Raw genomic sequence first — 27654 nt, 5'->3', positions numbered from 1 at the left:
GGTGGGAAGCGCGCCAGAAGGGCGGGGGCGAGCCGGGGCGCGCTCCCGGGATCCTCGTGCACGCGCCGCGGTGCCGCCCGCCCCCGCCCCGCCCCGCCCCGCCCCGGTCAGCTGGGTTCCGCGTCCAGGCGGCTGCGGAGCATCCCGGGCGGCGCGAACGGCCCAGCCATGTCTGCAGCCATGAGGGAGAGATTCGATCGGTTCCTGCACGAGAAGAACTGCGTGACCGACCTCCTGGCCAAGCTCGAGGCCAAGACCGGAGTGAACCGGAGCTTCATCGCGCTCGGTGGGCGATGGGTCCCCGGGAGCGGCGCGGGGCGCGGACGAAGGGCGGGCGGGAGGCCCCTGGCGCGTGGAGCGGGGCCTGGGAGCCGGGAGCTGCGGGACGCTGACGTGTCTCCTCTGCCGAGCCGGTGTCCCGCTGGGTGGAGGAGCCCGGCCTCACCTCCCGGACCCCTCGGCTGCCGGGTCTGGCGTGGACAATCCACGCCCGCGCGCGGGATCCGGGTCAGGGCGAGCCGGGCTTCCCAGCCGATGCACCGCGCGGGCCAGCTGGGAGGAAAGGGAGGCAGGGGACTGACTGCCCTGTATACCCAGTCCTGGTGGGCGCTCCCTGGGGTGTTGAGGCCGGGGATTGCTCGGTATGCTCAGCCCAGGCGGGCACTGTCCTAAGAGTTGAGGCAGGGGAATGCTCTGTATACCCAGCCCAGAAGGGCCGTGCCCAGGGAGTAGAAGCAGAGGCCTCCCCAGGGTCCCCAACCCAAACAGCTGCCGGTGAATGGGCAGGCCGGACCTCCTTATGGTTGGTTTCTCTCTGGCAATCGAGGCAGGAGGAAAACGCCTAGAAAAGGCCTAACCTCGAAGTGTGGGTGTGGGCGGGGACTGTCTTTTTAGAATGTCCGCAGGATCACCCAACTGCTTCTCTCCTCTGCTCTCCAGGTGTCATCGGACTGGTGGCCTTGTATCTGGTGTTCGGTTATGGAGCCTCTCTGCTCTGCAACCTGATAGGTTTCGGATACCCAGCCTACATCTCGTAAGTGGCTCACCCTGCAACCAGCTCTCCCCTCCACTTTCAGGGCTTGTGGGCTGCTTGGCCCAGGTTCTTGAGACAAAGTCCCATAAGGTTAATGTACTGACTGCTTAAGGTTACACATTTGGGAGCCTTAACTTGTTCTCCCATCTCCTGTCAGCTAGCCAAAAGTTATTTTTATTTATTTATTTATTTATTTATGTCAGATTATACTGACAACTTGACCTTATCCAGGCAGCACAAACTGTGGTGGAGCTCAGTCCTCCGCTTCCTGGCAGACAGACTTCAACAAGTATTGGGAGTGAACTGCATCCCATTGATGACTTACGGTTATTTCCACCATATGTTTTTATACACAGTAAAACCCAATTAAGAATGCTAGCACTTTCTTAATTCAGAGTTATAGTCGGGACAGGTGAAGACTTTCGGCTTTATTTATTTGGTCCCGGGTCTCACGCTGTAGCCCTGACGTGCCTAGAACTTGTGATACTTAGAGCAAAGACTGACATAACCTCACCTTAACTGTTCTTTCTAGTGCTGGGATTACAGACGTGAATCACCGGCCTGGCTTAGCTTTTTGATTTTTAAAAAGGCTAATTAGTGATCCAGTGAGCTGGCTCAATGGTTTGTTGTTTGCCACCAAGTCTGACACCTTGAGTTGAGTCTGCGGCCACCCACATGGCAGGCGAGAGAGCTGACGCCTGCACGTTGCCCTCTCACCTCCACGTGCCCGGTGCCGTTTGCTTGCTGTTTCCTACAACAGATGAGTAAAGGAAATGACAAAAATTTAAGGCTTTATTTTTTCTTTAATTTTTAAAATTTTTATTTTTTGTGTATGGGTGTTATGCCTATGTCTGGGCACCATATGTGTGCTTGGCACTGGAGGAGGCTGGAAAAAAGGCGTTGGAGTCCCTGGAATTGGAGTTTTGTACAGTTGTGAGTCACCATGTGGGTTCCGGGAATCAACCCTGGGTCCTCTGGAAGAGCAGCCTGTCCACCTAACTGCTGAGCCATCTCTCCAGCCCCAAGGCCAAATATCAAAAGCAAATTTGGAAATACCATAACAAACCTTGTAAAAGACATCATAATGTAGCTCCATGGTTATATAAATTATTCATGTAATTAGAAAATGAACCATAAGTTTAGCATTTAATGAGTATTCATTATTTTATAACTTAATGTTTATTTTTGAATTTATCATTTCTCTCTTCAAATCAGAATTGCTCCTCTCTCCACAAATGAATTTTGTTTTATAGTGTAACAAAGCTGGTGGTTTCATCCATTTGGTTTCTGAATCCTCTCACCCATAGTGATAAAAATAAAGGTGAAAACATTTCACTCGGAGGCCAAGACACAGATAATATTATAGCACGGGACTCTCACTGGCCAGATTGGAACTTAACATATGCTGGAAGGGAGAAAATGTTTTATTGCTGTTTTGTTTTGTTTCATTTCTGAGGCAGTCTTAAATAGCCCAGGCTGGCCTCAACCTTGCTGTGTAGCTGAAGATGACGGTAAACGTCTGCTCCTCCTGCTTCTGTCTGGCCAGTGCTAGGATTATAGGCAGTGCCACCACAGCTAGTTTTGCAAATTTGTTTTGAGAAGTTGGTTGTTCTGGATAAAGGCCAGCTACCGATGTGACATGCTTGCTTGTGAAGTTGGAGACCCTCAGGCTCCAAGTTGAGGAGGGCGTTATCTGCTAAGGCATCATGTGAGTTTTGTGATGGTACCAAGGACCACTGAGGCAGACTAGGAAAATTGGTTCGCTGCAATAAAGGTAGAGAAGCCCTTTTAGTGATATTTGATGTAAAATGCTCAGAACAGCCTTGTCCAAAATAGCTATGTGTGTGGTAACAAAGTTACCCTGCAGTGTCCTCTTTGACCTGACTCTCAGTTTGGGACTCTTTCTTTCTGTTTGGGTGTCTTAACTTGTAATTCTTTTAAAAAGGTAACATTCTGAGGCGTGTGTCTTAGAATTGTTTCTCTCCCTCTACCATGTGGGTTCTGGAGGTTGAACTGGGGCTGTAGGTTTGGCGGAAGCCTTTTGCCTTTTGCCCGTTGAGTCACTGCTCCTTCCCCTAGAATATGGATTTTTTTAAAAAACATTGATGACATAATCACCTTCTTTTTCTCCGTCAGTGTTACTTGACATAATTGTGCGATAAACATAGCTTCTTTGTTGGCATGAATAGATTATTATGTGAGCTGTAGAGAGTTTAGTCTGTTTCTTGGAACTGGAGAGCCTTCTCAGCAGTAAGGAGCACTAGCTGCTCCTGTAGAGGACCCAGGTTTGGTTTTCAGAGCCTGATGGGCAGCTCATAACTGGCTGTAACTCCAGTTCCAGGGGACTCATAGCTCTCTCCTGGCCTCCACGGGCACCAGGCACGGACATGTTGCATATACATACACATGCAGGCAAAATATTTAAACATACAAAATAAAATTAAAAAAATTTTTTTTTCTTTTAAAGTCTGTTTCTAAACTGGGCATGATGGCACACACCTGTAATCCCAGCTCTTGGAAAGCAGAAGCAGCAGGATCTTAGTGAGTTCAAGGATATCCTGGTCTACATAGAGAGTTCCAAGCCATGCAGTGAGACTCTGTCTCAAAAACCAAACCAAAACAAAAAAACACCTGTTCTGGATGGAGCACGTAGGTCCACATACATGTACAAGTGCATATGACTAAGGGCGGGACAGAACTAGGTTGTGTGTTTCCTTGTCTAAAAGTAGTCTTAGGCTGGGCTATTTTCAGCCATATTCAATGTGATTTTTTTTTCCTGAGACAGGGTTTCTCTGTGTAGTCCTGGCTGTCAAAGCGATTTTTAAGTTGCCATTTCTAGCCTTATTATTTCTTTGTTTATTCCTTCATTGTCTACATATTACTGGCTTTTTTTACTTACAAGATGTTCAGTGTTTCCGTTTGGTGCTAGATGTTCTAGCAGTAGAGCTGGTCATTTCTAAGTAGTAGGGGGTTAGATTTTCCAGGGTTAGAGTTTAGTCAACAAGTATATCTGCTGTATTTTCTTTATAGTTTTTATATTCTGAGGCAAAGTAAATTTTAGAGTTAGAAAAACACTAAAGATGTAATAAAGGACATTGAATGATTTCAGCAAAAAAAACAGAAAGTAATATTCAGTGATTATAACACTGCTGCCACTGGTGTTTGTATGTATGGACTGGTGTTTGTATGTATGGACTGGTGTTTGTTTGTATGTATGGACTGGTGTTTGTATGTATGTATGGACTGGTGTTTGTATGTATGGACTGGTGTTTGTATGTATGGACTGGTGTTTGTATGTATGGACTGGTGTTTGTATGTATGGACTGGTGTTTGTTTGTATGTATGGACTGGTGTTTGTATGTATGGACTGGTGTTTGTTTGTATGTATGGACTGGTGTTTGTATGTATGTATGGACTGGTGTTTGTATGTATGTATGGACTGGTGTTTGTTTGTATGTATGGACTGGTGTTTGTTTGTATGTATGGACTGGTGTTTGTATGTATGGACTGGTGTTTGTATGTATGGACTGGTGTTTGTATGTATGGACTGGTGTTTGTTTGTATGTATGGACTGGTGTTTGTATGTATGGACTGGTGTTTGTTTGTATGTATGGACTGGTGTTTGTTTGTATGTATGGACTGGTGTTTGTATGTATGGACTGGTGTTTGTATGTATGGACTGGTGTTTGTATGTATGTATGGACTGGTGTTTGTATGTATGGACTGGTGTTTGTATGTATGTATGGACTGGTGTTTGTATGTATGGACTGGTGTTTGTATGTATGGACTGGTGTTTGTATGTATGGACTGGTGTTTGTATGTATGGACTGGTGTTTGTATGTATGGACTGGTGTTTGTATGTATGTATGGACTGGTGTTTGTTTGTATGTATGGACTGGTGTTTGTATGTATGGACTGGTGCTTGTATGTATGGACTGGTGTTTGTTTGTATGTATGGACTGGTGTTTGTATGTATGTATGGACTGGTGTTTGTATGTATGTATGGACTGGTGTTTGTATGTATGGACTGGTGTTTGTTTGTATGTATGGACTGGTGTTTGTTTGTATGTATGGACTGGTGTTTGTATGTATGGACTGGTGTTTGTATGTATGGACTGGTGTTTGTATGTATGTATGGACTGGTGTTTGTATGTATGGACTGGTGTTTGTATGTATGGACTGGTGTTTGTATGTATGGACTGGTGTTTGTATGTATGTATGGACTGGTGTTTGTTTGTATGTATGGACTGGTGTTTGTATGTATGTATGGACTGGTGTTTGTTTGTATGGACTGGTGTTTGTTTGTATGTATGGACTGGTGTTTGTTTGTATGTATGGACTGGTGTTTGTATGTATGTATGGACTGGTGTTTGTATGTATGATGGACTGGTGTTTGTATGTATGTATGGACTGGTGTTTGTATGTATGTATGGACTGGTGTTTGTATGTATGTATGGACTGGTGTTTGTATGTATGGACTGGTGTTTGTATGTATGGACTGGTGTTTGTATGTATGGACTGGTGTTTGTTTGTATGTATGGACTGGTGTTTGTATGTATGTATGGACTGGTGTTTGTATGTATGTATGGACTGGTGTTTGTATGTATGTATGGACTGGTGTTTGTATGTATGGACTGGTGTTTGTATGTATGGACTGGTGTTTGTATGTATGTATGGACTGGTGTTTGTATGTATGTATGGACTGGCCTTTCTGTAGCTCCCCCAAGGTTCTGATCTATGCAGTCTGGGATACGGCCTCGGCCTGGGGGTCTGAAAGGCGTATCAATCCTTTATACTTTTTAGAGGGTTCTAGTGTGCAGAGAGTGTTGAGAGCCTCTGGTATAGAGGCAATGATGACCACCACACAAGTGCCGTTAAGTGTGAAGACTGGGCACGAGGGAGGGAAAAATAGCCTTCTGTTCCCGAGAATAGTCTAGAGACCCCCTCAGTGCTCTGCTCTGTGTAGGAGGGGCAAGGGAAAAGAAAAAGGGGATCTGTGCACAGTAAAAAGCATACAGACCCAAGTCAGTAAACGTTCAGGCAGCCAATATTAATTTAATTAAGTCTGTTCATTGTTTAGCCATGACTATTGTCATTGTACAGTTTTTCAAGAGAGAGAAGGTCTTTAACAAATGGTGGTTTTGAGTAGCACTCAGGTCATTGTTCCTGGGGTTGGGGAGATGGCTCAGTGGGTCAGAGTGCTTGCTGTGCAAGCATGGGTGCCCAGCACCCACGAAGAAAACTGGGTCTATATGTGTGCATGTGCCTGTGTCCCCAGCATTTCAGGGTTGAGGGAGGTAGATCCCAGCAGCTCGTGGCCAAGCCGTCTAGCTGAAACAGCAGGCTTCTGGTTCACTAAGAGGCTTTGTGTCAAGGAAGTAGCATGGAGACGCAGAGGAAGACACCGGAAGTCTGGCTCTGGCCTCCACGTGGGCACACAGACAAACCCGCACACGTGTGCGCATGCATTGCCATATTAACCCGTATTCACACACCGCCACCACCACGGTTTCTGCTGGTCTCAGTCGCATTGGGCTAATATAACCAGAGGTGATTTAGGAGTGAGGACATTTTTGTTCTGACTTCTGAAGGCTGAGAATTCCAAGACCAAGCTGCCAGCTGATTTGGTCATCTGATAGCTGTTATCTGCTTCGGAAATGGCACCAGCTTGTGGCATAGTCATGTGGCACAAGAGGCGAATGAGCTTCCTCGAGCCGCTCACATCGAGCAGAGCATTTAAACCTAATCATCTTCTAAAGGTCTCATCTCTTAGAATTGTCACATTGGGTATTAGGTTCCATCAAACCAGTTTGTGGGGTACCGAGCTTCAGGCCCCAGTGGTCACCTTCACCCAGTCACTCTCTGTTCCCCTTACCGGTCTCTTCGTTCCCCAGACAGTTATTTTTCAAAACTGAGGTTCATCTGCTTAGCAGATGTCAACGTCAGCCACATGCCAGGTGCTGGTGCCCTTTAGATACGGCAGGGAACGAGAGAGACACACACTCCCATTTGCATGGACACTGCCGCGGGGAGCAGGCAAGAATTAGGTAAAGTAGTGGCCAAATGGCGAGCTCTCAGAAGAAAAGAGGCAGGCAGCTGTGTGGTAGAGAGTCACAGGAAGGGCTCTTTGGAAGTTTATCTGCAATGCTATTTAGGATTTAGGAATGAGCTGGAGCCAGCCTGGCAGAGGCAGTGGAGGGAGCCACGGCCCGAGGCTGCAGCAGCCTGGCTGTGTGACAGGGAAGAGTGCTGAGGGAGATTCCAAAGGGGGGTAGGTCTGCCGAGGGCAAAGCTGGCGGTGAATGGCGTGCGCCTTCTGCTCCAGATGGTTGTATTTTTCCTGATTGCATCAGAGAGGGTGTGAATAACGGGTCACGTGATAGAAGCTCTCAGGTAAAGTGGAAATGGCTGCTGAGACCTCTGGAAGGGATAGGTGATCTGGCTAAAGGTCTGCCAGAATTTATTTCCTTCTTTCCTCGCCTTTCAGCTTTGTTCTTGCTGTTTCCTCCCCTTGTGCCCATTAAAGGAAGGGGCACAGAGATTGCATCTAAAGGTCAGTATTGGGCCTAGAGATTGCAGGGTGTGGAAGTGAAATTTGGAAAAGCTCATTTGGCTGCCTGCCTTTTTCCATTACTCACCCCCTTGAGAACTTCATGGGTGAGGCTCAGGTGCATCTGGCCCCAGGTCAGGACTCAGCGAGTGTGGGGGGGGGGGCTGGAAACAGTGATGAGGGGAGACAGGGCCTCCTCCCAGGCCTCCTTCCCTGGGGCCATTCTGCTTTTCTTTGTGCAGTTTCTTTGAGCTCCCTAACCTCTATGCTTCTGGACACTTTGGCCACCTGGACAGGCAGTCTGAAAGCGAATTCCAGCCTGTTTTGTTTCCAGGAACTGTTGGCAGGTACACCTGCGTCTCCTCCCTCTGCCACAACAGACAACAATAGAACTTGTAAGGACGGACCCACATCTTCTCTCATAGGCCAATGTACACTTCATGCCCAACATGTCCACAACCTGTAGAAACATCCCTACTGTCTAATTTGAAATATTTTTGTCACCCCTGAAAGGAAATCATTAACAGTCATTCCCATGTCTCCCCGCTCAGTTCCTAGGAACCCTTAGCTAATGTGTTCCTGTGGGTCTGCCTTGAGCGTTTCATAGGCGGGTCATACACTTTGTGGCTTTTGTGACTCAGTGCAGCTCTGCCTTTAATGACAGCGCATACTCAAGAGGCCCTGAGACCAGCAGTGAGTGGTCTGCACCTTCCTACGCAAGCCCATGCCTGAGACCTGTGAGGACCTTTAGGCAGTGTTGCTGGTACCATGCTAGTTCAGCCAGGGGCTTGAGTCTGACCCTGCTTCTCTGTACAGGTGGAATCGTGAGGCAAAGTCTAATGACTTGATTTTCTATTTTTATTATTGCCCCGCAGTGAGGAGAAGTGGAGAGGGCTGGTCTTCTGTCCTACGCACAAAGCTTTTGGTCTAAAATTCTGCACAGGCATCTGTGTCTTTCTCCCCTTCGTTTCATACGTGCTTAGAAAACTCAGGCTGCTTCCTTCCTAGAGCTGCCGCGTTAGAGGTCAGATGTGCATCACCTTCCTTCAGTGTTTTGTATGTTTTAGTTTTCTTTTCTGTCGTGTAGGGGTTGAACATGGCCGTGCTACTAAAGCCTGGTACCACTGAGCTAATGCACATTCCTTTTAGTTTGAAATGGCATTCTCTGGTCAGGCACGGGGAACACACACCTGTAACCCCAGCACTTAGAAAGTGAGGGTGGAATATCAGGAGTTCAAGGTTATGCTGAGGCCAGCCTGAGACCCTGCACACCCCAGAGAAAAATAAAGGAGTTGAGGAAGGAGAAATGATAGCCCAGGGATGGGCACAAACACACATGGAGGGAGAGAGGGAGAGAAGGAGAGAGATTTATTATTTTAAATTGTGAGTCCATGTGGGGAGACGTGAACATCCGTGGGTACCCGAAGAGGCCAGAGGCGTTGGGCCACCCGAAGCTGGAGTTACAGGCAGTTGTGAGCCATCCCAGGGTGCTGGAAATTGGACTCTGGTCCTCTGCAAGAGCAGTAAGAGCTCTTAACTGCAGAGCCATCTCTTCAGCCCTGAGAGTTTTATCTTCACAGAGCTGCTGGACATTTGTGTAGCGTTTTATTTAGCTGAAAATTACATATATCTCTGTCTAAGGCCTTCACAGTACAGTTCATTTAATGTTTATATCAATCCTGTTATGTAAATACTATGGTAATTCCCACCTTTACAGACAGAGGGCAGAAGTGACAGTAACTGGCTCAAGACTTTGCAGTTTGTAGTGCACCACGCCCATCTGCGCTCCATACATTACCATACAGTTCGTGAACTGGGCAAGGGGCTGGAGATTGAAACGCACAAAAGACTCACAGAGATACGGGTCATCCTTGAATTCCCCAAGAATGCCCCTTTTATTGTGTTCAGGGGCAGCTTATATAGGGATCCTTAGCTGATAGCCACGCTCCAGCCAAACCCACCAGAAACCACTCTCCTGCCATCAGGGTCTCATGCTTAGAGCAGCTGCAGGCTGTCTCAGAGCAGAGGAAAACAAGTTGTTTACAAGCAATTCAGGATCAGGGGTTCACAGCTCCCAACAGCAGTTCATGGGTGGGAACTGGTGTGTGACCCCATGGAGCGTGGCTCCCTAATCTGGATCTTAGTTAGATGCTTCCCGTGTGGCCTTTCATGTGGCCTGTGGATTCATGCAGTGACCTTATGCAGTGAAGGAAACTGAGCTCTGGTGTTAGCTTTTGTATGAAATCAGCTCTGAACACACTATGCAGAATGTCCTCTATCTCTCAGGTAAGGTGCCTCCAGCCCCATATACCTACACATGGAGGCATTTTCTGTGTTTCGTGAACGTGCTAGAGTACTCTCGGTTACCTGTCATGTAGCTTTAATTTATCAAGGCTCTGGAGACGCTGCCAGGGCCTCACGCTATGCGTACACTCTACTGTTGACGACACCCCAGCACCTGGCTTTTGACACCAGTCTCAATAAGCAACTCTGTCCGGTCTGGAACTCATTACCCCTCTGCCTCCGTTCTCCTGTCCTGGAATTTTAGATATGTACCATCCCCCTTGGCTGAACTTAAACTTTATGACACCATACTTGACAGAGATACTTAGCTCCACAGCCTTTGGTTTTATTGACAGTGGTTGTCCTGGTGTGATTTACCTGTGGACGTATTTACACAGTGTGCTTGTCATTAGTAAGTTGGCTCTTGGATCCTTTAAGAAAATATTAGAGTAAAGGAGGGCAGATACGACGGCTCAGCAGATAAAGGCGCCTGCCACCGAGTCTGGTGACCGGAGCTCAGTCTCTGCAGCCCACATGGTGGGAGGAGAGAACAGGCTCTCTGTGTTCCGACCCTCACATGTGCACCGTAGTAAACAACACCACACCCCACAAGCAAATAAGTAGTAAGAATTTTAAAAATAAAGATTAAAGGAACAAGTTCCATTTTTCATTGTTTTTGTATAGTTAACTGGGAAAATAGTTTCTCCACAGTTAAGAAACCCACTAAACACTACCCATCTCATTTATGTTCTTTTGTTTGGTTTGTGGCACATGGTATAAATAGTAAATAAGTGAATTAATTTGATTGACTCATTCTGCTATCAGCCTTTCTTGCTCTCTTGGTCATATCTCTTGTTTTGAAAACACATATTCTTCACTGAAAACAAAGCAGCAAACAGCAGCAAAAGGAGACCTAGGCAGTGGTAGCATGTGTTTTAGTACCAGCACTTGGGATACCTTGGAGGCAGGCAGATCTCTCTGAGCTAGAGGCCATCCTGGTCTACAAAGCAAGTTTCAAGACAGGCAGGATAAGGACAAAGGCTATTTAGAGAGACCCTGTGCCTCCCTACCCCCAAAACGGTGAAGCTTGTGGCCACCATAGTTCTTTATCTTCTTGTTTTTCTAGGAAGAAGGAGAACATTTCCCTTATTTACATAGGAGCAAAATAGTTCATATACTTTAAAATATCTTTTTTTAAAGAAAACTATTCTTATTTTATGTGTATTGGTATTTTGCTCGCATGTATGTATGTATGCAATGTGTGTGCTTGGTGTCCACAGAAACCAGAAGAGGGTGCCAGGTCCCCAAAACTGTCTTGAGTGGTCACGTAGGTGCTAGGATCAAACCTGAATCCTCTGTAGTAGCAGCCAATGCTCTTAACCACTGAGCCACTGTCAGCCTCCTAAAATGCCTTCGTATGTGAAGCACTGGTGATGGGAAAACTGTGTTGCTGTGTCAGGAATGCTCGTGTCTGCGGTGACCAGAAGCGTGACAGACATTGTGATCCGTATTCTTTGTATTCAAGTGTCTGAGGATTGACCTTGAACTCCAAAGTGTGTTCTGTGGAGCCTAGCACTACCTCCCTCCACAGGTGCCGGTTTCCTTGCTTCTCTGAGCATTACAGCCTCGTCCTGTTTATGCTTAGCCGACGTACCTGTCAGTTTGCTAATGCAGTCGACTGGTTCAGATCCTAAGGATGGGCGTGATTGACCGCAATGGTAAAGTCTGTGCTTTGGAGATAGACTTACTCATTTTACTGAATTGTAACTGAACTATGTAACGGTGTGTGAGACAACAGAGGCTAACGTGGAGCTGATGATCACCAGCTGTGCTACCCTTTGGCAAACAGCCCAATTTAAAGGAAATTATTTGTATTCGGTGAGGGTGTGGAGAGGGCAAATGAACACATGTGGAGGTCAGAGGACATGTCTGTCGTCTGTTTACCCCTTTGACTTTTTAAAAGTTAATCTTTCATGTTTTAAGTTATATGTGTGCACAAGCTTGTGTCCATATGAGAGTATCTGTGGGTGGTGTGTGTGAACGCAGGTGTCTGAGCACTCTGGAGGTGTGAACCACCTGAGTGCAGCCCCTCTGCGAGGGCAGTAAAGACTTTTGGCCGCTGAGCCAGCTCTGCAGCCCTCCCCTCTTCCACCTTGTTTTGTGGCACTTTCTCTTGTTCCCGGAGGGTGCTGGATGCAGTGGCTAGCGGTCTGATAGTGCATTGCACCTATGCAACTGAGTTAGTTGGCTGGCTTCACCAGCCGAGCCATCTTGCTGGCCTCCGGCTTTCACTGATACAACTCCCTGTTCCTGTGTGTAGAGACTGTAATGGCTGAATTCAGGGTCGTTCTTTTTATAGCTTACAGGGGAAAACTGATTTTGTCATACTTTGGATTTCCCAACTTTACTTCATGAAACTTTGAGACAAGCTACGAATTACAAGTGTTTCCAAATACTATTTTCTCCCTTTCCTTTTCCCCATACTCATTTTTGTTATTTCTTGTCATTTTCCCCTGTGCTTAAACCATATGCTAAAAACCACCGTTATTCACAGTTGGAAAGAGTGGGGATGTTTTATTCTTCAGTATGGTGAGTCTGTGTGGCTTGTGGTTCTTTCTGCCTTGGTTCAGAGGAACAGGTCGCCCCCAGGCAGAGTCTAACTAACTTGGAGTGACAAGGTTTGGATTTTAAATCCACTTTCTTCCCTTCTTTTTCTGGGTGGGGACTGATCATTTCTTTGCTACTGGGGAAGACTTACTTTGACCGGACCCGACTCAGTAGAAGCTCTCAGCGAGGACGGCCTGCATCGTGGTAATCTGTTCCTGCTGGCATTCTTTGGCACCCTTCATTCTCATGGCCAGAAGTTAAGCATGCTCTGCAGGCTCTCGTTTTTCTTAGGGCACTGCTTCTTCAGAGCAGTACGTCCGTGTTTGTGTTACAGGACACGTGGAGTAGGAAGACTGATTCCTGCGTGCCTTAGTCCCGGGCTCCCAGCAGATTGTTGGACGACACTTTCTTTAGAGAGATGGGAAAGCTCTCAGGTTCTGCTGGCTTTTGGGGCCTACTGAGCCCCAGTAGAATCTGTCAGCTCAGGAATCTCCCCTCGCCCTTGGTGATAACCAAGTTCACTTTGGCACCCACAGTGTATCCTTACAGACTTGGCTTCCTCTCTCCAGTTCCTGGTTGGGAGCAGGATGCCAGGGTGCCAGCAGCTTCCACAGCCATGGCTTCTCAGACCTTTGCCCTCACCTACCTGAGCGAGTTTCTGACAGCCAGAAGGAAGAAGCTTGGTCTTGATGCAGACCATCGTCTGGAGGAGCAACAGAAAGAGCTTAAATCCATTTGTTTCCTTAGTTTTTGTTTCCGTTGACTCTTGTTCAGAGTCCCCTGCTATCCTGACTGAGTGTAGTTAATATTTGGCAGCTCATTAAGTAGAAAGTTCAGAGGAGTCCATTTCATCTGATAGGCTTTGCGCCTCTTCTGTTTCTCTGTGTGTATAATATCGAAGGCTTTTAATCCCTACAGCACAGGTCGTGTCGTTGTTAGAGAAGACTGTTTGTAAGGAAATCTATTAGTAGTTCCTCAAGAGAGAAGTTAAGTGAGTGTGTTCACTTTAGTGTTTGTTCTAGTGAAGCTCCAGAGAGCATGGCCTCCTAGGAGGCAGTGGTACTGTGTGGAGCTCAGAGCTTTCCGCATGGAGTCTCCTCTGCCCCATTCCTCACGCTCATCTCAGAGGCTTAAGGAAGTGAAAGTCTATCACTCCAGTGTCAGGACTCACTTTGTACTCTGAATCTTTCTGGGTACCTGTACTGTCAGCACACGTAACACATCTTTTATTTGTTTGCTGTCTTGTTTTCACACAAAATTAGAATGTTTTATACTCAGCAGTGTATGTTGGACATCTTTGCTGTCCTTTTTAAAAGCTTCTGAATATTTAAGATGTGTTTAACAGGCCATTCCCCCTTTAAAATGTGTTGTGTGGAGATTCTATAATCTTTCAATTGAATTGGAATGCATTTTGATACGACTCCGTCATCTTTGGTGTATGTGTTGGGGGGTGGCACTTCTGTAGTGGTCTGAGGACAATATCAGGTGTCAGTCCTTGCCTTCCTCCTTGTTTGTGGCAGGGTCTCCTGTTTGCCATGGTGTCCACCAGGCTAGGTGGCCGGTGGGCTACTGAGGGTGGGTGTTTGTCTCCCATCTGCTAGAGCAGTGTGGGGTCAGACGCACATTACCAAATCCGCTGTGCATGGTGCTGGGGATCTGGACGCAGGCCCCGCTCGCGCTTTACCCACGGAGCCATCTTCTCCGCCTCTTATTATCTTTGGGAACAATAGTCTGGCTTGAAACAGATTCTCGTGCCCTCACCTTCCAAGTGCCGGTGTGGCAGGTGTGTGGCGTCACTCCCAGCTCCTGTGCAGCTGAGGGCACGCGGCTGCCCTCTGCCTTCCAGAGGCTGAACAATAGATCTCAAGAAGGAACTAGACCTAGCTCCTCTGGGTGGGCGTAGATGGTTGTCTTCTAGGTTTGTGGTTTCCAGCAGACTGGAACACCAACTCAGAACACCATCCTGTCATGTCTGGTGGAACCCTCCCCTGCCCAAGTAAGCAGGCAGGAGGATAGCGTGGTCTTCCGGGGATTTTGACTTTGAGACCGTGACCTTTTCTCTACTCTTTTTGCACTGTGACCAGTTTTCTAGTACAGGATAAGATCTCAGTGGTACCTTCCAAAGCCGAGGGTGCAGCCCGCCCATTGTACATGCACTAACTGGTAAAGATTACCTGTCCACTGTGCTCCAGACGTTGTGCTAGGTCTGTCCAGTCTGGTGGATTGGTCTCGTAGTTAAGAAAATGGCTTGCTCTAGTGAAGTAAGCACTGGCTTCGGAGGTGGTCCTGGGTGTAAACCCAGCTGTGCTACTTGTAGCAGTGCTGTTTCTCTTCTCTACGCTACAGTTTCTTTCTTTAAAAGACAAAACAAAAAAAGGTATCCCATGGGTTATTATCAAGGTTTTATATATTTTTTTATTGTTTTTGACAGGGTCTTGTCATGTAGCCCTGGCTGGCCTGGAACTCAGAGAGATCTCCCTGCCTCTACCTCCCGAGAGCTGGAGTTGGTTTGCCACAGTTCATGCATTTGCCTGATGTTGGAGAGCGGGCTGTGGGGCAATAATGGATCTCACTAATTGACAGTGTGTTTTCTTTTGTGCTGCTTTTCAGGATGAAAGCCATCGAGAGTCCCAACAAAGATGATGACACCCAGTGGCTGACGTACTGGGTGGTATATGGTGTGTTCAGCATTGCCGAGTTCTTCTCTGACCTCTTCCTGTCCTGGTTCCCCTTCTACTACATGCTGAAGGTACCCTGGCCTCTAAACGGCTGTCCCTCCACATCTGTGCCTCCCTGGCCCTCTCTCTCTCAGACTCCATTTCAGGGCCCTTACACCTGGAATAGTAGGAGCAGGGGCTTAGATGTTGGATCCCAGTGGCTCTTGTCCCCCATTACAGCCAAGGAGGCAGGATTCATGTCTCCCCACTTAAGGCCTTGGAAGAGCTAGGCAGTTTGTGTCCAAAGCTGTGTTTGGTGATTGCAGAAGAGGAAGAAAGCGCTGTGACGTGTACCACCCAAAGAAAGAAGCGTCAACATGTTTTTAGTGTTCCTGGTGCTGAATAGGAGTCACGATTTGGGGGGAAAACATGTAATTCTCATAATAGACTTGGGGAAGAAAATGTCCAGTTGGTTGGGAAAGTCATCTTGGTAACTTCGGCTGCTGTGGTAGTCATCTCAGCCCTGCCAAACCTATTTGGCACAGGACTAACCCAGGCTGCCAACATTTGGGGGAAAGGACAGGAAACGGAGACTCATAACTGGATCTCCATAGGCTTCTGGCTTGCCCAAAGGTGAATGAGAGGGAGAAGGTTGTCGACTTCGTGGATACGGTGGTGGTTTTCCACTGGATGGCAAGCTGTCCTCGATGGATCCCCGGGTGTCGTCCAGTCAGTGGGTGTGATGTTCCGAGAGCGCAGACTTTGTAGGCTGGAGAAGGTCACGGTGTGTCCAGTTCTGGGGACTCCAGGCTAGCCTCTTTCCCGTTCCATTGTAGGCATTTTACTGCTCAGCATACATGACATAGTTTAAAGGTTCAAGTCGTTCTGAGAGTCTTTGAAAAAAAATCTGCATTTTGCTTAAGAAACAACCATTGTCGGAGCTGGAGAGCTGGCTGAGGGGGCGAGAGCACTTGCAGAAGATCCAGCCTCCATTCCCAGCACGCACAGAGCTGCTCACAACAGCCTATAATTCCAGGGGACCTGATGCCTCTTGTGGCCTCCATGGGGACCGGGCACACATAAGCTGAACTCTCATACATAAAATAACATTGGCACATAGTTACAGCCGCTCTGCAGTTAATGCATGTGTTGGGATTTTTATTTCAGCTCTCATAATTTTCAAGCCTATTTTTGCTAGGCTCTTACTTTGATTTTATTTGACTGCGTGAGTGTGTGTGAGTGTGCACTTGTGAGGTCAGAGGGCATGGTCAGCAGCCGCGCTCTGGCCGCTAGGCTTGCACGGTCTGTTGTGAATTTTGCATCATTCCCTTGTGGGTTTGCTCCTGACAGAGTCTGTGATTGATTATGTTGTTTTTCCTTAGAAACAGTGTACTCATCAAGTATCTTATTATTTTGGTCTGAAAACCAATTTTCCTCCAAGGGATTCATAAACTCTGTCCAGCCGTGGAATAAAGGCCACACCCATTTATGCTGGAGTTGGGGTGGGCCAGTCAGAGCTAGCCTGGGGAGACTGAGGCAGCCGAGGAAACAGCAAATGAATGACTCCCCCTCCAGCTGCCCCTCTGCACCCTCAAAGATGCCTGGGAGTTGTCTCTGGCAGAGCCTGAGGAGTGGGGAAATCCTGACTTTTGATTGGTGAGTGCCCCCACTCCCTGTTTTCCTCAGAGCCTCACAGAGATAGCCTCCTGTGCTAAAATCTGAAAATGTAGGAAGGAGGGTTTTTGTTTTGTTTTGCTTTGCTTTTTAAACTTCAAAGTTCAGAAACAAGAAGAAATGCAAAAATCACAGAAAAAGATTTGATAAATTTGACTAAATAATCATTTTAAGAACTGAGTTTCTATGAGAACAGGTGTAAAGCTGTCAGAATTCTGACAGACCAGGAGGATCTACTTACAACATTTGTATCAAATGAGGAACTGATCATAAAATATGTTAGACTTTCTGTAAATGAAGAAAGAACCAGTCAGAACTTCTATATAGATATTTAATTAAAAAGAAAAGGTGACTGTGAGTGTCCTGGAAGCCTCCCCGTGACGTGGGACATGGGCGCTCTTAGTTAAAACACTGGCTGAAGCAACCTGGAGAGGAAAGGTTTTATTTCCCCTACAGCTGCCAGTCAGTCCATCTGGAGGGAGGTCAGGCAGGAGCCTGGAGGCCGCAGCTGAAGCAGAGACGTGGAGAAGAGGGGCTGGTTCCTGGCTTGCTCAGCTTGCTTTCTTAGACAAGCTGGGCCCGCCCGCATCCATTAGTTATCAGAATGCCCCACAGACTTATCCAGAGATCAATCTGGTGGGGGTATCTTCTCAGTTAAGATTCCCTCTTCTGAAGAGATAAGAACACTGACTGTTCTTGCAGAGGACCTGGGTTCAATTCCCAGCACCGATGTGCCAGGTCATAACCGTTTATAACTCCAGGCCTCCACCAGCACCAGACACACACATGGTGCATAGACATGCATACAGGCAAACACTCAGACATGTAAAAATAAAAAATAATTAAAATGAAAAGATTCCCTCTTCCCAGGTTTGTGTAGTTGACAAAAACCAACCAACACATGGAGTTAAAATTAAATATTTTGTTCACTAGATTGACAAGATTTTTGTTTTGACAACTCTCTTGTGGCTTCGCTGTGAGAAAACATTGGTGTGTGCCCCCAAGCCTGGCCTGGCAGACAGTAGAAATTGAAAATACCTGGTGAGGATGAGTGTACAGGAATTGGACATGTAACGTACTGCAGCGAGCAGTGCTGTCATTAGAACAGACATTTGAGAGTTTCTGTTGAATTGAAAATGACGCTGTCATAATGATGCCCCAGGGAAATGTTCACAGCGCATGATGGTTGCAGAAGGATGCTTTTTCTTTTGTTGTGGAAGAACATGATAACATCTCCTTTTGGTGTGTGTGTGTCTGTGTGTGTGTGTGTGTGTGTCCATGTTCACATATATGGGCACAGTGTGTGGAGGACAGAGTTGGTGCCGGTGTTTTCCTCCATTGCTTTCTATCTCATTCACTGAGGCAGAGGCTCTTGACCCCATAGCGCATCCCTTCTGCTAGTCTGGCTAGCCAGCTTGCTCTGCCTCCACCTGCCAGGCACAGGGCTTATAGCCCACCCCGCTCCCACATCAATGCTTTATGTACTGCACCGTCTCTCCCCGGACCCAGCACTTCTCATTTTAACTTTCTGTCCTTGTTGACTTGACCGTCTAGAGTGACCAAAGAGGTGGGTTTCAGTTGGTTAGCCTGTGGGCATGCCTTTGGGGGATATTTTTTCTTTTTCTCTTTCTTTCTTTCTTGCTTTCTTTTTTCTCCTTCCTTCCTTCCTTCCTTCCTTTTCTTTTTTTTTGGTGTTTTTGAGACAGGGTTTCTCTGTGTATCTCTGGCAGTCCTGGAACTCACTCTGCAGACCAGGATGGTCTTGAACTCACAGAGATCCACCTGCCTCTACCTCCCTGAGTGCTGGGATTAAAGACCTGTGCCACCACCTCCTGGCTGGGGGATTATTTTGATTGCTAATTGCTGTCAGAGAGCCCAGCCGACCTGTGGGTGGTACCCTTCCCTGGGTAGGTGGTGCTGAGCTGTTTTAGAAGCTGAGCTTGAGCCTGAGTGAGCCGGCAAGCGCTCCCCCTGGTGTCTGCTTCAGTTGCCGCATGAGTTTCTGCCTTGCCGTCTCCCTGTGATGCACCTGTCAGCTTACACATACCCTTTGGCTCCCTGAGTTGCTTTTCCTCAGAGGACCAGAAATGAAAATAGGATACTTTAGTAGGACCTGAAAGCAGGCAGATCTTACCCCTTCCCTGCTCTTTTTCATTTTATTTATGACTCAGGAAGAGCAATCTTTTTTTTTTTTAACTTTTTCCAAAAGACAGGGTTTCCCTTGTGTTGTTCAGGTGACCTCAAATTATTGTGCACAGTTTGAAATTTTTATTTAATTATTTATTTATTGAACAATTGATTTTAAATTTAGCCTGTCACCTTTCTGTGGCTGTATTGAAAGGTTTTCCAAAATCTTCCTTCCTTAATCATACAAATTTACATAAAGCCATTGTTTGCACATTTTTATTATATTTTAAGCATTATTTTCCCTGCTTCATTCTCTTCTACTTTCATATCATCAGAACATAAATGGTGGACTTAAGTTTCTGACAAGTTCATTGTAGCGTAGTAGGAAAAGTTGATACATAAAATCCGTCTCTCTCCCTCTCCCCTCCCCTGCCTTCTCCTTCTCTCTATCTCCTCTCCTGCCTTCCCCTTCCTTCTCCTTCCTTCTCCTTCCCTCTTCCTCCTCTTCTTCCTCCCCACCCCACCCCTCCCTGTTGCTGCAATTGAACCCTGGGCCTGGTGCATTTTAGACAAGTACTGTATGTGAGATGCATCTCCAGCCCTTGAAATATATTTTCTCTGGCATTAGCTTTAAGTTCTTGCCAGGATGGTCCTTGACTGTCAGTGTGTATCCCTGCTTTTGGATGAATGGCGTTGCAGCCAGACAGACTTGTCTGACTTGTGTATGGATTCATTGTGGCAGTGCTGATGTCACAGCGGTCCAGCAAGAGCAATCTATGCTCTTCGTCTGAACTGTGGGTAAGAGTGGGCTTGTGTGGGTCCTCTGGGGGAATTAGCAGCCGGCACTCAGAGGAGAGATCATGTCTGTGTGAAAATAGTTACATAAATTAAGGTGGAGTTTAGAAAGCTGATGGCTGAGTATTGCCTGGAGAGTTGAACAGTAATTAACCTAATTTTTAATATGAGAACTGGAAATGCCGAGAATGTAGGTAGAGAGTGGTAATTATTTTACAGTAACTAGAGGGCACCAGGAAATACCAAGTGGATAACTGGTTGTATATTCTACGGAGTGATCGCATGGAAGACAGAACTGGAGACATTTGACTCTGGTCCCATCTGTTAGCCTTGCCTTAATTCATGCAGAAAAGAGAATCTGCCTGGCTGATTTCCCACAAGTGGTGTCTCTGTGGGTGGACGGCATTTCAGAGCTCCACTAATAGTGAGAACTTTGGCGCCTGCTCTCCTGCCAGCTGAGAAAAACATCACGGAGCTGGAGAGATGGCTCAGCAGCTAAGAGCACTGGCTGCTCCTCCAGAGGACCCAGGTTCAATTCCCAGCACCACATGGTGCCCCTCAACCACAAGGTGGTTCCATAACTCCAGTTCCCGAGGGAGCTGACCTCTGTGGGCACTGGATGCACATATGTCACGATACATATTCGCAGGCAAAGCATTTGTACACATGAAGTAAATGAATAAATGTAAGGAAAAACATTTTAAAAGATCATGATTTTCCTAAAACCCTACAGAACAGAAAAAGGACTCAAACATGCTGAGTTGCCTAAACTCATGAGACAGACCTCTTGTGAGTCTTAATTAATCTGCTGAATCATTTGGACTTCACCTTGATGCCTTCTTTTGAAGTGACTGTTTCTCCATGAATAATTTATTCTTGAAAATTAAATGATAATAAAAATCCATAGTCCATCTTTTGGGAATATGGGCATACATTTCTAGAATACTTAATGTTTGGGCATCAGAATCTTTGGGGAACCTTGAGAAAATCAGGATGATTGTTAAGTCCTGACTGGAGTATTCTGTAAGGGTCATCTCAGCCAGCGGCCTTGAAGCTGCTCTGGATGCTGGACTACCTGGGCCATCCATTTTGAGTGGTGTCTGGCCCCTTGTTCTGAAAATACATAAACTTTTAAAGGTAACATACATATCTATATTAATATAAGTATAGACTGTGTGTTGTACACAAGTCAGCCAAAGATGATTTTTTTTTTTTGTTTTGTTTTTCGAGACAGGGTTTCTCTGTGGTTTTGGAGCCTGTCCTGGAACTAGCTCTTGTAGACCAGGCTGGTCTCGAACTCACACAGATCCGCCTGCCTCTGCCTCCCGAGTGCTGGGATTAAAGGCGTGCGCCACCACCGCCCGGCCCAAAGATGATTTTTTGTTTTATGTTTGAGCAGGTAAAATAATACATCACGTATCTTGTAGTTCTTCTAGGTTTATTTCTTTATGTTTGGAGCCAGGATTTTCAGGGGGTCTCCCTTGATCAAACCTGATCATCTTTAACTTAGAATGAATTCACAGCCTTTCGTTTTCTGTGGAAATAAAAGCATAACGTTTTCCACACAGTAACATATCTTTTGACTTCCATTTTGAAGTCAAGACATTTTTAAAATATATAGGTTGGTTTAATCCAGCAGTTTTCATAACCCAGTGTGTCTTAGTGGTTGCTATTTCTCCCTCAGCAGTCAAAAGATCCAAAGACAACACAATAACATACAGTATTCAGGTTCTGTATATTTTTTATCTTTTTGTGGCTTTTATATTACTTTATTCCTTTTTAAGGACTTTATTATTATTTTTTAAACCTATGACTATATATATTTTTTCTCTTTTCTTTCTGAAGCGCACACACACACACACACACACACAAACAAACACACACACACATATATACATACTATAACCTGTTCAGAGACTTTTTTCTGTCTGGGTCTGTTTATACCGAGCATCTGTATTGATTTTTGATCGCATAAGGCAAATCTTAAACTCCTTTGTTAATCAATGACATGGATCAGCTTAGCACAGGGCATTGGAGGCTGCCCCCCCCCCCCACTGGTTTCTTGAGAGCTTAGCTTCATGGTGGAGGTATCAGCAGGAGCCACGTTTACCATCCCAGCTCTGGGAAGCTGTTGGGTCCACACTTCCACCAAGTAGCTCACTGCCTTCTTGCTTATAAACCCACTTACGTGTTCAGTAGCAGGGCCTCTTCAAAGAGCCTTGCCTGTGTTTGCTGCTAGCAGTGAGCCAGGAAGCCATCTCTTAAAGCAGCCTTGCCTCTACTTGCCACTAGCAAAGAGAACCTACTGAGAAAAGGCAGTTACTGAGAAGCCACACTTAACTCAACTTTTGTGTGTTTAGAATCCTTTTTAAAGTTTATTTTTAAATTTCATTTTACATTCCAACCACAGTTCTCCCTCCCTCCCTCTCACCCCTCCTCCTGCTTCCCCTTACCTCCCCCATAGCCTGCCCCCCCCCATTCACTCCTCCCTATGAGTAAGGGCTCCCTTGGGGAGTCAACAAAGTCTGGCCCATTTAAGTTCTGGCAGGACCAAGCCCCCCTTCCCCTGCATTCAGGCTTAGCATGGCATCCCACCATAGGGAGTGGGCTCCAACAAGCTAGCTCATGCACCAGGAATAGATCCTAGTCAGAATCCTTTTTTTAAAAAAAAAAAAAAAAAAAAAGCTTTATCAGGTTTTATGTGGATCTACATTGCCCCACGTTGGGTAGACAGACTTTTCTTTCCTGCCTACCAGTTCTCAAATAACCAACATGGAGACTCATTATTAATTATAAATGCCCAGCCAATAGCTCAGACTTATTACTAAATAGCTCTTATAACTTAAATTAACCCATTTTGCTTAATCTATGTCTTGCCACTTAGCTTGTGGCTTTACCTCTCCTCCAGCAGGTCTTGCTTCCTCTGCATCTCCTCGTGACTCTTCTGACTCCGCCCTTCTTCCCAGAATTCTCTCAGTCTGGCTCTCCCACCCAGTCTCTCTTGCCCAGCTATTGGCCAGTCAGCTTCTTTAGTAAACCAGTCACAGTGACATATATTCACAGTGGAAAAGGATATTCCACACTGACCTCAAACTTGTATGTTAGAAGTGGTCCTCAGCTTGCTGCTGAGTGTGTGTGCATCTGTGTGTAGGGTGTGTGCTCACCTGCATGTGTTCACACACACAGACACACACACGCACGCACGCACGCACGCACGCACGCACGCACACGCACACCAGCCTTACGTGGTGCTGGGGATCTACACTCAGGCCCTCACACTGTGCAGCAAGCCCTCTTGCCTCCGTGTACTGGTTTTTATTAGCAGGTACTCATGTTAGGAGAAAGGATTTCAGCTGATAAGATGGTGCAGTGGCTTACAGTGCTGTGCAAGCCTGACAGCCTGAACTTGACTCACAGACCCACCGTAGAGGGAGGGAACTGATTCCTGAATGCTGACCTTTGCCCTCCACAGTGCACTGCACTCACACACATGCACCGTGTTTCAAATCGTATGCAATACACAAATTTTAAAGCATGATGGGTTTTATTATGACCTACTCATATATCCCTTATTTTCCAGTAATTCTATCGCCCATTCTTATTTGTTTCATTTTTCTATTTATTTCTTTTAGACATGGTCTCACATATCCCAGGAAGTTAGCATTAACTTCCCTGTGTAGCTGAGGATGCCTTGAACATCTCATTCTCTGGCTCTGCCCATGTGGAGTGCTGGAATTATGGACTGATACCACCATGCCTAGGTTTTGCAGTGCTAGGAATTGAACCAAGGTTTTGACTGTGCCAGGCTTGCACTGTAGCACCTGAGCTGTATCCCCAGCCCCTTCTTTTCCTCTTCCTTCTCTTTTGAGACAGTCTCTTTGTGTTTCTCATGCTGCTTCATTAGTGGTTGTGGTTTTTCTCCGTCTAAGAAAAGCCTCCAGTTAGCCCTCAGAAAATCTGGAGATGCAGTGGAGATGTCAGAGTGGTGGGACCGTGAGTGTGGTCCCAGAGTGCCCAGGTCCCCGTGAGTGTGGTCCCAGAGTGCCCAGGTCCCCGTGAGTGTGGTCCAGGGTGCCCAGGTCCCCGTGAGTGTGGTCCCAGAGTGCCCAGGTCCCCGTGAGTGTGGTCCAGGGTGCTCAGGTCCCCGTGAGTGTGGTCCAGGGTGCCCAGGTCCCCGTGAGTGTGGTCCCAGAGTGCCCAGGTCCCCGTGAGTGTGGTCCCAACGTGCCCAGGTCCCCGTGAGTGTGGTCCCAGAGTGCCCAGGTCCCGGTGAGTGTGGTCCCAGAGTGCCCAGGTCCCCGTGAGTGTGGTCCCAGAGTGCCCAGGTCCCCGTGAGTGTGGTCCCAGCGTGCCCAGGTCCCCGTGAGTGTGGTCCCAGCGTGCCCAGGTCCCCGTGAGTGTGGTCCCAGCGTGCCCATGTCCCCGTGAGTGTGGTCCCAGCATGCCCAGGTCCCCGTGAGTGTGGTCCCAGAGTGCCCAGGTCCCCTCTCACCAGTGCTCTGCTCCCCACAGTGTGGCTTCCTGTTGTGGTGCATGGCCCCGAGCCCGTCTAACGGGGCCGAGCTGCTCTACCGGCGCATCATCCGTCCTGTCTTCCTGAAGCACGAGTCCCAGGTAGACAACGTGGTGAAGGACGTGAAAGACAAAGCCAAAGAGACCGCAGATGCCATCACTAAAGAAGGTGAGGCTTAGGGACAACTTGGTGCAGTGTGGAAATGTGCTGCCCCAGGCTCACACAGCAGACTTTTGGCCACCTTGTCCTCTCTGATTCCTCTGCTTCCTCAGTGACACATGTAGCTTCAGTCACCACATTAGAAAAATGGCTCGGCCCCTGCAGGCAGATGTTTTAGAGTCTCGTCTACAGTTAGCTATATCTGTGCAATCAGTTCAGGTTGACCTGTTTAGTGTGCCGTTCTTATCATTTCTGCTGCTGGGTGTGGCCATACATGGCTGGTCCTCAGCATCTGGGAGGCGGAAGCTAGGTGAGCAGCTTTTTAAACTAGAGAAAGCAGGGAACCATCACCAAGTGGCTGTGCTAATTTGGTTTTCTGTTGCAATGATAAAACCTTGGGTCAGAAACCAGCTTGGGAAAGGAAAGGTCTGTTTTATCTGAACAGGTTACAATCCATCGCTGAGGGATGCCCAGGCAGGAGCTGGCTGCAGAAGTCAGGGAGCAGTGCTGCCTGCTGGCCTGCTTCCAGGCTGTGTGGAGCGCTACCTTTCTTTATGACAGTGGGTGGGGCTCTCTTGGATCAATTAGGAATCAAGAAAGTACCCAGAGACATGTCCACAGGTTAATCTGCTAGAGGCGGTTCCACAGCCAGGTTCCTTCTTCCCAGGTGTGTCAAGTTGAAAATTAAGATCAGCTGTCACAAAGGCTGTCCTGAGTCAGACCTGAAATGGTAGCATAGGGAACCCGAGGGTAGATTGTTTGTCTAGGAACTGCTTGTGAAAAAGCTTGGATGGAAGTGGAAGCAATGAAGAAAACATGGAAAGATAGCAAGATCAGGGTCAGAGAGGCTGGCAGGGGCAGATGGGGGCCGCCCACGGGGCCATGGGCGGGGCATTGGCTTAGGCTGTGTGTGAGAGGGGCTGCTGGAGGAGGCTGAGCGGAAGGGCAGGGCCGTCTGTGCCCGCTGCATTAAGAGTGGACGGAAGGGGTTGGGAACTTAGCTCAGGAGTAGAGTTTGCCTAGCAAGGGCAAGGCTCTGGGTGGGTCAGTCCTCAGCTCTGGGGTGGGGTGGGGCACTGAAGGAAGGAAATCAGCCCTGTAGTTAGGGTGTCCTGACCTGGCCGGAGATGACAGCTTCATGATTCCTTGCTGTCATGAGGAGACTCTGGCTCCATCAAAAATGGCTGCCTTCTGTGGAGTCTCACTGGAGCTTCCAGAAGACTCTGCCCACCTCCACCTCACCCGCCATGTCCTGTCCTGGGGGCAGTAGTGGCACAGTCAGCAAGTCTAGGTGTTTCCAGTGCTGGTGTGGGCCCTCTCTCCTCCTGTGATCACCATGACAGTCTCTCCTGCTTCTCCATCGCTGAAGGAGACAGGACAGGGGATGATGTCATACGAGCATTGAGGCTGGATGACCTTCAAGAAGTCTGCTTAAGTCTTGAGGACTTGTGCTCTAAAGAGGCACTCTGTCCATTTCCTGGAAGCCCTCTTAGCCTTGGTCACGAGCCTCCGTGTGTGCCCATCCTAGTCTCCCGCGTTCTCTAGTAGCCAGGGAAGCGTGGAACTCACACCGGAAAAGCCTGTGATACGATTCTCTTTCTCCCACAGTTAAGAAAGCTACGGTGAACCTACTGGGTGACGAGAAGAAGAGCACCTGAGCCCTGGCTGATGGCCCCACCCGCTGTCACTCCCAGCGCTCTGCGGCACACTGGGGACAGTGGCATAGGCGATGACTATGTTGCCTTGGAAACTTTTTGATGTATTAAAAATGGAATGTGTTGTAAGCTGTTTTGCTTTTATTGTCATACATGTAGGGAGCATTTTCATTTACATCTAACACAGTGGACAATATCTAAACATTTTTAAGTATTTTGCTGAGTAGGAAGACATGCCACTGTACTCCAGGAACTACAAACAGACTGGAATCGATGTCCGTAAGCTTTGCTCTGCAGGGCTCACCTGCATGCGTTTTCTGGTACTGACAACTAGGAAATTACTGATTCTGCTTTGTGTGGTGTATGGTTTTATATAGCTCTGTGTTTTTAGTGTATTTGTGTATATATATTTGTGCATATATACAGGGGAATGTTATTGCTTGGCTAGAACATGCTTAGTGCTTGAGAGGGAGAGGCCCTGTAACCTGTGAGGCACCTGCTCTCATGTGTGAGCGTCCAGGTCATGCTGCAGCCGAGTAACACGCGGACGAGCACAGTAAGGCGTGATGCAGCAAGGAAGGTGGCCGTGATTGTTCCGGACAGTCTGTCGAGCAGGTGCCGCACTAGGGAAATACTCGCACACAGTGGTGATCAACTCCGGTTCCCTGCAGAAATGGTGATACCATCTCACCTGCTGTACATTTGTCCGGTTTTGATGCTGAAATGTCAACCATTCCTGTTTCACCTTAAAAACTGGGCAGCAAGTGTCTTAGTCTCTCCTCTCCATATTCTGTTAAAACCAACTCAAGGTACCTCCCAGACATGCCCACTTCTGCTGCAGAAACCCTGTTACTGCTTCCCGCAGCGCAAGTGATGTCCATGGGAGAAGGTCCGAGTTGACTTCTGCTTGCCCGTCTTTCCCAAATAGAATAACAGCATGACTTGGAGAACCGAGAATGGTGTGAGCTTGTGTCTGGCTGGAGGCAAAGCATTTGTTTGCATCTGAATGATATTCAAAGGCATGTAAAGTTACGGAATTCCTACTAAATATTCCAGACAGTGCAGCGGTTATTTCCCGCCTCAGTCATTCAGATGAGCATCGCTGCTGTTCTGGGGAAAGAGCCCCCTGTCCACACCTGCAGAACGTGATTATAGCCTGTCCTCCTGGTGTGCTCCACCAGACAGACTTGCGTGTGCCGTCCCTTCCTCTGTGTTCCCAGACTCCCTGTTGCCTGAAGCTTGAGAGTCCTGACCTGTGTGGACTGTTCTTTCCTGTGCGTGTATAGCTGTGACAAAGTAAGAATTAGAGAAGAATTACGACAATACACTCTAATAAAGATTATGTTTATCTGGTCTCAAAGTATCTTAAAGACGTTTTTATTATACTCGTGTGTGTGTGTGTGTGTGTGTGTGTGTGTGTGAGAGAGAGATGTGTGGTGCAGGCGTACAAGCCACAGTGCACTTGCGGAGGTCAGAGAACAGTTTACAGACGTTGTCTCTCTCCTTCAACCAAGTGGTGGGGCCGGCTCAGGCTGTCAGGGCTGGCGGCCAACGCCCTTACATACAGAGCCCTCTCTGACCTCAGGACGTCTTGCAGTGCC

At 47.4% G+C, this 27654-nt stretch overlaps 1 protein-coding gene across 1 annotated transcript; it reads left to right on the top strand.

The window, feature by feature from the left end:
- The first annotated feature begins 60 nt into the window (after positions 1–60).
- Positions 61–27413, top strand: LOC121443039 (receptor expression-enhancing protein 5). Its single transcript, XM_041644726.1, has 5 exons — positions 61–286; positions 940–1033; positions 15084–15222; positions 24239–24407; positions 26007–27413. Exons 1-5 carry the CDS (start codon positions 169–171, stop codon positions 26054–26056), a joined length of 570 nt encoding a protein of 189 aa, XP_041500660.1. The 5' UTR covers positions 61–168; the 3' UTR covers positions 26057–27413.
- The last annotated feature ends 241 nt before the right edge of the window (positions 27414–27654 follow it).

This window comes from Microtus oregoni, unplaced genomic scaffold, assembly GCF_018167655.1.
Source record: "Microtus oregoni isolate MIOR12 unplaced genomic scaffold, Mior012 000098F_ref0000018, whole genome shotgun sequence".
Classification (NCBI taxonomy): Eukaryota; Metazoa; Chordata; class Mammalia; order Rodentia; family Cricetidae; genus Microtus; species Microtus oregoni.
The sequence above is the reverse complement of the archived record's forward strand: the minus strand, read 5'-3'. Positions and strand labels throughout refer to the sequence as shown.

Excerpts from the sequence above, each read along its gene's own strand:
- LOC121443039 (XM_041644726.1), top strand. The coding sequence starts at position 169 with ATGTCTGCAGCCATGAGGGAGAGATTCGATCGGTTCCTGCACGAGAAG. Across the intron at positions 287-939 it reads CCGGAGCTTCATCGCGCTCG|GTGTCATCGGACTGGTGGCC; the intron begins GTGGGCGATGGG and ends TCTGCTCTCCAG. Across the intron at positions 1,034-15,083 it reads GGATACCCAGCCTACATCTC|GATGAAAGCCATCGAGAGTC; the intron begins GTAAGTGGCTCA and ends GCTGCTTTTCAG.